A 10,081-nucleotide genomic window follows, 5' to 3' on the forward strand; every position below is an offset into this window, starting at 1 on the left:
TCAGTTTTTTATTGATATCAAAATATATAGGCTGACATATTATTAATGTGATTATAACAAATACCTAAAACAGTGACATCAGTTCTGATAATAGTTGAATCAGTAAAAAGTTGTGTTGAAGCCCCTTTTAAAAAACAGTTTTTATTTCATTTTATTTTATTTTGGAGACCAGTTTTAATTTGAAAAATATGTAAACCAGCTAAAGCAATCAGAAATTAATGTTGATACCTCTCCATGGGCAAAATGTTGATTGTTTATTTCTTAAAGGGAAAAAAAGATAATGTTATCATGTTAGAGCTTTTTTTTAACTTTTATAACAGAAGTATGAACAGCCTACTACATTATATGAATATTCCATTAGACTACAATTAAAAGCAGAGATAGTTTAGAATACATTTAGAATTCATGCTATAGAGCATCTTTGGTAAGAGTCATTTATTTAAAAAAATCAGTTATATCAAAACGTATTTTAAATATCAAACGTAAAAGTACTTGTCCTGTGATTTTGAGACTTTTGGATTACATTATTAATAGGCTACTGATGAATCAGTGTGCAAGTACTGGTCATTGGAGCTGGTTAATACTAATTTAATATGTAAAGTTTAGAAGTTGAGTCCAGTGGTTCCCAACATAGGCGTCAGGCCCCCCAAAGGGTCATCAGATAAATGCGAGGCTTTGTGAAATGAGTTATTGAAAAGGAAAAAAGAGGAAACTTATTCAGATAGACACATTTTATTAATATAAAATGTGTCAGTCAGCTATGATGTTTTGTGAAATATTGAGTAGTTTGATTCTATTTTGAATTCTAACAGTAGCCCTTTTTACACAGAGATTGCACTATAAGCCGCACAGGTCCCTTCTTTGTGCCACCTTTTCATTTTCATGAAGAACCAAACAAATACTGCATCATGCTGCTGTGGTGTGTGATTTTAGACAGCATGCCGGCATCGAGGAAGCAAAAAAGGTGTGACATTTAACACAACAGCATCTGCCCCTAGTGTGACATATAACATACACTTCGGCAGCCCTTTCTTAACAATAACAATAACATAACATGACAGTGACAATTATTTCAATTATGTTATATGGCAGCTGATCATGTCCTCTGCTAGTACGTTTTATACAAAACAGGCTGGTGACAAAACAGTGCGGATCCAGCATTGAGGGCAGGCAATGTAAACAGGGCTAGTTGTTCAAAGTTGTAGTTGGAAACTGTGAAAAGTGATCTGTGAAAAAAATCAAATTCCAGTATTGCTTTTAATGTCTTACTGCACATGAAAAAAAAACAAACCAATCAGAGCCTAGGAGTCTCAAACACAGCTGTCATTCACTTCAGTCATTACTCTTAGATTGTGGTCAAACTGTCAAACTAGGCAGCACTGATCGAATGCGAATCCAAATGATGTTATTGCATATCCTATTTCTCACCTCAAATGTTTTCAGAAACATATTTTAGTGTACTGTTTAGCTGTAAAATGAGAAAGCTGGTCCGGCTGCTGGGCGGTGCTCGGTCCATACTTTACAACATTGCCTATTCTGATATCCTAGAGCATAAAGTAACTTCTTTAAATTTCTTTTTTTTCATCTTACATTTAGAAACCCCAAAATATTCAGTTTACTCAAATGTCAGACCAAATAGCAGCAAATCATCACATTTGATTACCTGAGTATAGCTGATCACATTTTTGCATTTCTATTTTGAGAATTGTTAAGTTAATTATTAGAAGTTGCTGAATAATTTTATATTGATTGAATAATCGATTAATTAAATATATTACCAAATTTAGACTTTTCTTCTGAAGGGACGCAGAGTATTGAGCCACGCACCGTTTCCTGTTTCGTTTGTTGTTTTCTCGCTCAGTTTCCGGTGTCGGTGCAGCTGTTTATGATTCCAAAATGACCAAACTCCAGCTACTGAACGCCTACCTTACGGAGCGGCTGACGGTGGTGGTGAAGGAGATCCTGGACGTGGTGGAGGACACAGTGACCGAGTACCGGGAGGAGACCGCCAGGACCAAGCGCGAGAACGAGAACCTGCGGAGGCAGCTGCGGGACATCCTGCTGCTGGAGACCGAGACGGAGTGGCTGAGTAAGGGCCGAGCTAGTCTGCTAGCTCCGAGGCGAGCTGTGACAGAAGAGCGTGCCGAACCGCTCTGAAAAATGAGCGCAATTTAACATTTCAAAGCAAATAAAACTTAAACACCAGATAAAATACGGGGTTCAATAGTTTTACGTGTAGTTATAAAGACGGTTTTCAATTCGGCACCCGTGATATAAACCCACTCGGTCAAAATATTAAGACAAATGTGACTTTTCATAGCAGTTTGTCTATAACTTCCTCTTTTCCCTCCGAGCGTCTGTTGAGGTTCCCAGACTAGATTTAACCAATTGGAATGATAAACGCGTCTTTTTTGACTATCGAAAAATATGCCGAATTAACCACTGACATTTCTTTGATCAAAATTTGGGATGACGCTATGCATATTTGCTATATGTTAAACATAAAAGACACTTCATCAAATAACAAGATTATTGCATGGAGTTTGGAGTGACACGCAGGTGATGTTCAGTTTTTGGGCTACTTGCTGATTTGCTTTATTTAAACTTTGATACAGTGAATCAGCTGACTGTCAGTTATTCGTGTTAGCTTTACAGGAGGATTCCGGACACATTTACATCATTATTCACAGCAGGTTAGCACCAACTTCTGTATGAATGGACACAAAATTATGTTGTTTATTAATGAAATATTTTTCTAGTTATTTACATGTTGAAAAATAGCTGTTTGTAAAAACAGGATTAGGAATTCAAATATGTAAAGCTTCTTCTCTGACCTCACCAAATTATTATTATTTTTTTTTTTTTTCAGGGTCGACCAGATCCACTCTTGGTTTTGCGTCTCCAGAGCAGCAGTCCCATGAACCAGAACTGAGGCCCCGCTCAGAGGAACCAGACTCCACCCTGAACCAGCTAAGACAGCCAGCAACTAACACAGCCAAGCCAACTCATGAGCAGGTTGTTTCTGTGCAGCTACTGTCGGTCCGCGGTGAGACATCCCCGGGGCCTGTGCTTCCGCCAGGGGACAAGAAGCCTGCTGATCCCTGGGAGCCAGTACTAAAAGTGGACCCTCAGAAAGAGGTGTTTGGGAAAGCTTCACTTCTTCCTTCTCACTCCTCCTTGAATCCTCCCTCCGCATCGGGCCCTAAGGTCCACATTGAAATTCCTGCACTCAGAGAGGAACCCCGGGCCCCAGCTCCTGCTCTGATCAAAAGTGAACCCGAGGAATACAAAGTAAGTGAACCTGAAGCTCACACAAATTCTCCGACAGCGACTCAGGTCACACAGGAACAGTCAGCTGTCAGAAATAGGACGGTGGTGGTACGTGCCCACCGACATGAAGCTCATCAAAACAAAAAGTCCTGTCAGGAGGAGGTCGCAGCTGATGATGTCACAGCCGCTGGTTACGTCCCCGAGCTCGTCCATCGCTGCCCCCGCTGTGGAGAGGCATTCGGCCAGGCCAGCAGCCTCCGCCTCCACCTGGAGCAGAAAAGAAAAACCTATGCCTGCGACTGGTGCTGCAAATCCTTCGCGCAGTCTGCAGACTTGCGCCGTCACCTGCGCACACACACGGGCGAGAGGCCGCACCGGTGCACGTTCTGCTCCAAAAGTTTCAGCCAGAGAGGAAACCTGCGACGACACCTGCGCATCCACACGGGGGAGCGGCCGTACAGCTGCCCGTACTGCTGCCGCACCTTCAGCGACGGAGACACCATGAAGAAACACAAGCGCACACATTCAGGAGAGAAACCATACCGCTGCGTCCAATGCTCCAAGACCTTTACCAGCGCCAGCGGACTACAGATACACTTAAAGAAGGACATGTGCTTTGTGGCCAATGCCTGAATGGTCAGAGAGAGTAAGAGGCTGCGAAAGGTTCACATAAAGACACACCACACAGCGTAAATTCTTCTCCTAATGACAGGATGTGAGCATTACAAGCCAGTGGGCTTCCAAATATACACCACAGAATTAGAATCTGTGTGTGGCGGTAGCTGACGTCATGTTATCTTGTTCATGTGTCCCTATCTTATCATTCTGCCTCTTTTAATTTGGACACTTTTTCAGGTCTGAACGCAGTGTAGGCGTAACACGTCATGAGTTTTGTTTTTTTTTTCTTAACAGTATTTTAAGGATTTTATTGCCACTTTTACACAGAGATGCCTCTATAGGGCTGCAATGAAGTCCCCCTTTTATACCGCCCCTGCACTTTTACACAGAATGAACCGTCAGCAGCATCAGTCCACTCCTATGTATGATGATATGCATCGCAGCATCTCACAATCAAAGGAGGCATGAGGGGTGTGACATTTAACACACAAGTGGCTGCCTGTAGCATGACATAAAACAAAGGCATGGCACTTTAATCACAATCATTACCCTCTCTGTGTCTCCCGCAGTGGGTTGCACACATTAACATGCTGTCAAAACTCGGGCCGCACATGGTCATGTCTTTCTGTCTTTACATTTTACACAGGCCTCATTACGGCACTGTTACTTCCTTTGTTCCTGGTTCAGAGGTGAAATCATTCTGTTCCCCCTTTACAGGATCAGACATTATATACAGAACAGCGAGGCGGGATAATGGCGCAATATTCCTGCCTTGAACAGGCAGTGTAAATGGGGCTTAAGTGGAGGTGGATAGTTGACATGTCGATCCTGCAACAGTGGAGTTGCAGGGTTGATACTTGATCCATCAGTCTAGCCAGATCGACAGGTGAGAGGAGCAGCTGCTGCAGAGGCCAGTGAAAGAAAATTTTTAGACCAAGCGCAGTAAACATTTAAGTTTCACTTTCACTGCATCTAACGTTTGTGCCCAGAGTACGCTCTGCACTCTGAGATTATGGTGCAATGAATATGCAAACTGTATATATATATATATATTCCAATATGTATACTCTTAATGAGCAGTCTAGGTCCAGAAATATAAAATCAATATATGGCGGCAGATCTTTTAATCGTTGCAGGCCACCACAAATACATGAATGGTGTGGGGAGCCCTGCAGCTTTTATTTGAATACACAGTTTCTTTCCCAATTAAGAGTATTGCAGCATTATAAACACATTTGACAAAAGAATGTTAAAAAAACATAATGACAGAGAAAATGATTCTATGAAGGAGTTTAGTAGATCAGTAGAGAATTATATTATTCCACTTGTCAGTGCATAATGTTAAAATATAAAAGTTAATCTGCTTAAGACAGACTGCAACCACAGCAACCTGCCACAGCTACATATAATAGGCTTAAGTACTTCAACATGGTCGTAAACCAATGTGAACCAGTGGATATTACTGTAAAATTAAATTCATTAATACACTTTTAACACATGTAGATTATAGACTATCTATAAAGATGGACAAGGTGTCTCCACCTCCTCCCACTCTACAAAAATGAAGCCAGCCGACCAATTATGAGCCCACCAGTTGGCACACATACTGTAGCTGTCAATCATGATGTCAACCCCCTTTTTTGACATTAAATAACTCATTAAAATTGAACTAATAAGAAAAACGATCACTTCAACAAACATGAGTGATAAGAACTATATTAAATGACATAAACCAACTTTGGGAAAAATGTATTTGACATGTACTTAGATTTTTTTTTTTTTTTTTGGGCCCATGGCACATCCTCTTACATGGAGGGGCGGGGTTTATGAGGTATACTGCAGCCAGCCACCAGAGGGTGATCAAACTGTTTTGGCATCACTTCTGGTGAGCTGTCATGTTGTCCATTTTTATATACAGTTAATAGTTGAGATGCAATAATTTTGTGTATTTAGATCTTGATATAACACACAAGCAACAACATGTGTGTCGCCCGCTGGCTTGTGATGCTACAGCACCAATCACCTCTCGAACCATAACACGCAGCCACTTAGGAAAACTAATTGACATTCCCGCTGATTTTTTGTCTCTGTTGTCTCTTGCTGAGAGCCTCTAATGCACTTTTGACAGGATGCAGTTTTTAGGCAGCTACGAGGTCGCACTGACATCATACATGCCTTCATATTTATTTATTTATTATTTCTTTCATTGTACTCCCGAGCAAATATGTGATAGACAGCTGAACTCGTCTGCCCTTCACACGCACGACGACAGTCTGCAGAGCATCCATCACAGCGTGTTCTGTCTTCACTCTGCTGTGTTTGTGAGAGTGAAAACATGCAGTCGGCTGTGTGACAGATTATGTAACCGAAGGACTGAAGAAGACTTTGTGTTATAAATGAGACTTTCCTGCTTCAGAGCAGACTGGTTTCTGCAATACTAAAAATAGAATAATATATTATTTATTTTTTCTTTATTTTTAATCAGTGTTAGAAGGCTTGGACTTGATCTCCCGCCTTAGAAGATTCATGTTTCCTCTGTTAGCAGACTGAAACAGTTACAGTGTGAATGTGAGTAGATCTTTTCTGTGTGATAATCAGTATTTTGTATTGATGTGAAACATCTTGTTTTTTAGACAAAATAAATGTTCAGTGAAACTGTTGTGCCTCTAAAATGGTGACTGGTTTCTGGTGTTTAACTTACAAAAGCACATATTTAAACTTGTGCACTAGGGGTCGACCAATATTGGTTTTTCAGTGCAAATACCAATTGCTATTTGTTAATGAGACCGATAACCAATATTTGGAATTGATACGCATTTACAATAAAAATAAAAATATTTCTGTCAAACTTTAGAATTTGGAATATAACAAACTCCAAAAGAAAAGCAGCAAAACTATGGAATATAAAACCAGGAAAGCTGACAAATCAGACTTTAATAATTAAGTTATACATTTTGATTAAACTTCAAAAAGTTGTAGTTCTTAATGTAAATGTTTATTCTGCTTCAGTCCAACCACATAAACTGAACAAAAATTTAAACATTTAAGTTTTTGTGCCCATTTTTCAGAGGATTAAGTTAAGGATCTGAGACTTTTTTAATGCGCTTAAAAGATTTTCTCAAATTTTGTTCACAAATTTGTTGAAATCCGTGTTAGTGAGCACATCTCTTTTGCATCTCTAAAATGTGATGCTTTAAAGTTTTGAGGGGGCGCGGCTTTGGCATGTTGACTTCAGGAATGTCCACCAGAACTGTGCTGCCACGGTTATGGAAACAGCTGTTAACAGTCCCACAGATATTTTCTGTCATTTTCCTCTTTTTCAGTTTATTTTAGCTGAATGTCACAATTTCCTGGAGTTGATTGGAGGGTGATTCAGATCACCTGTTGTTCAGGGTGTCGGGGACTGACTTCTAATTAGGAACTGAGAGCCGCTTGGTGCCAATCAGGATGTGACGAGGCCCTTTCTGAAGGCTCAAGAGAGGTGAGGAATTCACACATAGGACATTCTGATCCTTTCTCAGATCTATGCAGACCTCTTCAGAGCAGATATAGTCAGCCAGAAACTCTTGTCTTTAGGCCATTTTTAGACTTAAGTGCTGTCTTTGATGTCCTTTTTGAGGATGGCTTGGTGCTTTCTAAAACATTAGTGCTGGCTGTATTAAAGAGCCCCTTAACACTAGGTCACCTGCATCTAGGCTGTAGTGTTTTTATCAAAGAGTTTGCTGGCCTCACAAAATAAATGCAAAAGAACTTCACAGGTATGTTTTGGGGACCTCTCTGACCTATACACATTGTCATAAAGTGGCATAGTAGGGCCATTTTAAAGTCTGCAGGCTTTATATAGTGATTTTGTTTATTGGAGCAGTCACTTGCACCAGATTTAGCCCCCTACCCCATACATAAACCCCATATATATTTTGAAATGTGAAATACCACCTCATGCAAGCACGAAAACTTTTTTTTGCGATAAATGGGAGTTTTTTTCTAAATTAATGTCTTTCAAGTTGCGCACTTTTAGGCTTAATGAAAACCACTAATTGAAGACACATTTCTTTTATCAGAATATTTTTATTATGTGGTTGGAAACTGGTACTCACACTTCTTACCAGCCAGCTGAAATCTGGGGGAGCAGTGCCAGCACACGGCATTGGAGATGTCAAAACCTCCTGAACAATGAACACTGAAGGAATCCTAACCAGGAGTTCATGCTTGGTGCATGAAAGAAGTTTCAGCTGGTTGCGTTCAGTCCTCTCCACTAGATGCCACTAAATACTCCACACTGCTCCTTTAACTCCAGCCAACCTTTCTAAATTCACTCTGTGTTCCTCTGTATGTGATGGGAATATTTTTGGTTTAGCCAGAGTCAGCTCTCCAGCGTCTCAGTTTACAGTGGGATGTGACAGTATGGATTGCTTACATGTGCTCTGTATTGATTAGTTCACTTCCTGTTTCAGGAGGCGTTCAGTGACCTTAAAGGTGCATGAACTTTTCATATTTACAGTCAATGCTGGATGTTGACTAAAGAATCAATACATCACAACAATCATTACAATAATCAATACATCAACATTCACAGCTTATTGTGACACTTACATTATATAATAATTATTTGTTAATCTTTCATCAAATTACATGAATTTATACACATCTATATTATTGTGATTAGGCTCATATTTTGTACTTAATAAACTTAATTATGATATATTCCAGTGGTGGAATGTAACTACATTTACTAGAGTTCAATGCTTAAGTACAATTTTGAGGTACTAATGGTTGTACGCCATTAGACTCAGAAGAAAATGTACTTTTGTACAACATTTGTCTGCCACTCACAGTGACTTTTTATTTCCTTTTTTATTTTACAAAAATCACAAGATATGTCTATACATACAGAGCACATAGAGTATCCAAAATTTCCTCTGCATTGATGACCTACAGCATTAAAATACCTTACATGAATCAATAGGTGATATAAGGCAATAAAATATTACTCTACAATAATATTTTCAAGATCCTGAATCCTGCTACATATTTTTGGGCATCATAGGAGGAGTTGAGGAGTCTCACAGCCTGGGGAAAGAAGCTGCTCCATAGTCTCGTGGTTTTGTGGCGGATACTTGTGTATCTTTTTCCAGATGGCAGCTGGGTGAACAGACTGTCATGTTTTATAGAGAGATCAACTGGGCCGCCTGGTGGCTCAGTGGTTGAGCGGGTGTCCCATGCTTAAAGGCTGGGTCCTCGCCGCACCGTCCACGTGCTCGATTCCAGCCTCGGCCCTTTTCTGCATGTTACCCCCTCTCTCTGTCCCCCTTTCACACTTGTGCTGTCCTATCAATTAAAGGCAAAAACACCCTAAAAAATATCTTAAAAGAATAAAGAGAGATCAACCCAATTTGCTTGGTTTTCAAAGGGTCAAATAGCTCGTGAACGACATCTGAACACAGCTCAAGAAAACTGATGTCAATCCAGGTTTCAGCCACCGCAAAAGACTAAGTGCTTGGTTCTGATCCCAGAGACCCCCCCCCCCGCTGGATCAGCAAACTTGTTGTTTCCATTACACAGGTTAGACCAACTGCTGCTGGCCAGAGACCTGCTGTGGGTTTGCACTGGTAGAGTTCAAGCCACTACAGCTGCCAACAAAAGGTCCATATACAGAGCTGCAATGCATCCTCTCTCATCCTCTGTAGCACAGTGGACATTCTTTACTTAAGGTAAGGAGATAGAGCCCTCCATTAATCAATTGCTGCAGCAGCAGCAACATTCAAAGTTACGCACCGTCCTGCCCTTCACAACTATTTTTTCACATTACATATTCACTTGCCTGTCGTTCTGCCACGCTCAACCCCAGCCATCTCCCCCGTCTTACCTCGCTTCTCCAGCTATCAGCTTCCTTCTTCATCCTCTGCCTCCCCCTCATCCATCTTCATTCCCTGGAACCAGTAATAAATCTGCTTCCATTCCATCACTCTGAGTGTGTGTCCTGCGTTTGGGTCCATCTGCTCCACTCTTCTTAACACATTGCCTTGCATTAGCTAATGGGGATCCTCTAAAAAGACAAACTTGGAAGACTATTTAGGATTTGAAATCAGTCATTCAGAGACAAGAATGTTTTTAGGTAAACTTTTAGTTGAACGTTTTGTGTTTTTGTTGTTTTAGTATCAGAGAAAAGGGTTTATTACCAGCTCAGTAACTG

The 10,081-nt window shown here is 40.5% G+C and overlaps 1 protein-coding gene across 1 annotated transcript; it reads left to right on the top strand.

Annotated features, from left to right (window-relative positions):
* Positions 1-1,837: 1,837 nt before the first annotated feature.
* On the top strand, positions 1,838-6,547 carry LOC121956370 (uncharacterized). Its single transcript, XM_042504547.2, has 2 exons — positions 1,838-2,089; positions 2,870-6,547. Exons 1-2 carry the CDS (start codon positions 1,897-1,899, stop codon positions 3,901-3,903), a joined length of 1,227 nt encoding a protein of 408 aa, XP_042360481.2. The 5' UTR covers positions 1,838-1,896; the 3' UTR covers positions 3,904-6,547.
* The last annotated feature ends 3,534 nt before the right edge of the window (positions 6,548-10,081 follow it).

The sequence above is a fragment of the Plectropomus leopardus genome, chromosome 18 (assembly GCF_026936395.1).
Source record: "Plectropomus leopardus strain MGB_pleo_1.0 chromosome 18, ASM2693639v1, whole genome shotgun sequence".
Lineage (NCBI taxonomy): Eukaryota > Metazoa > Chordata > Actinopteri > Perciformes > Serranidae > Plectropomus > Plectropomus leopardus.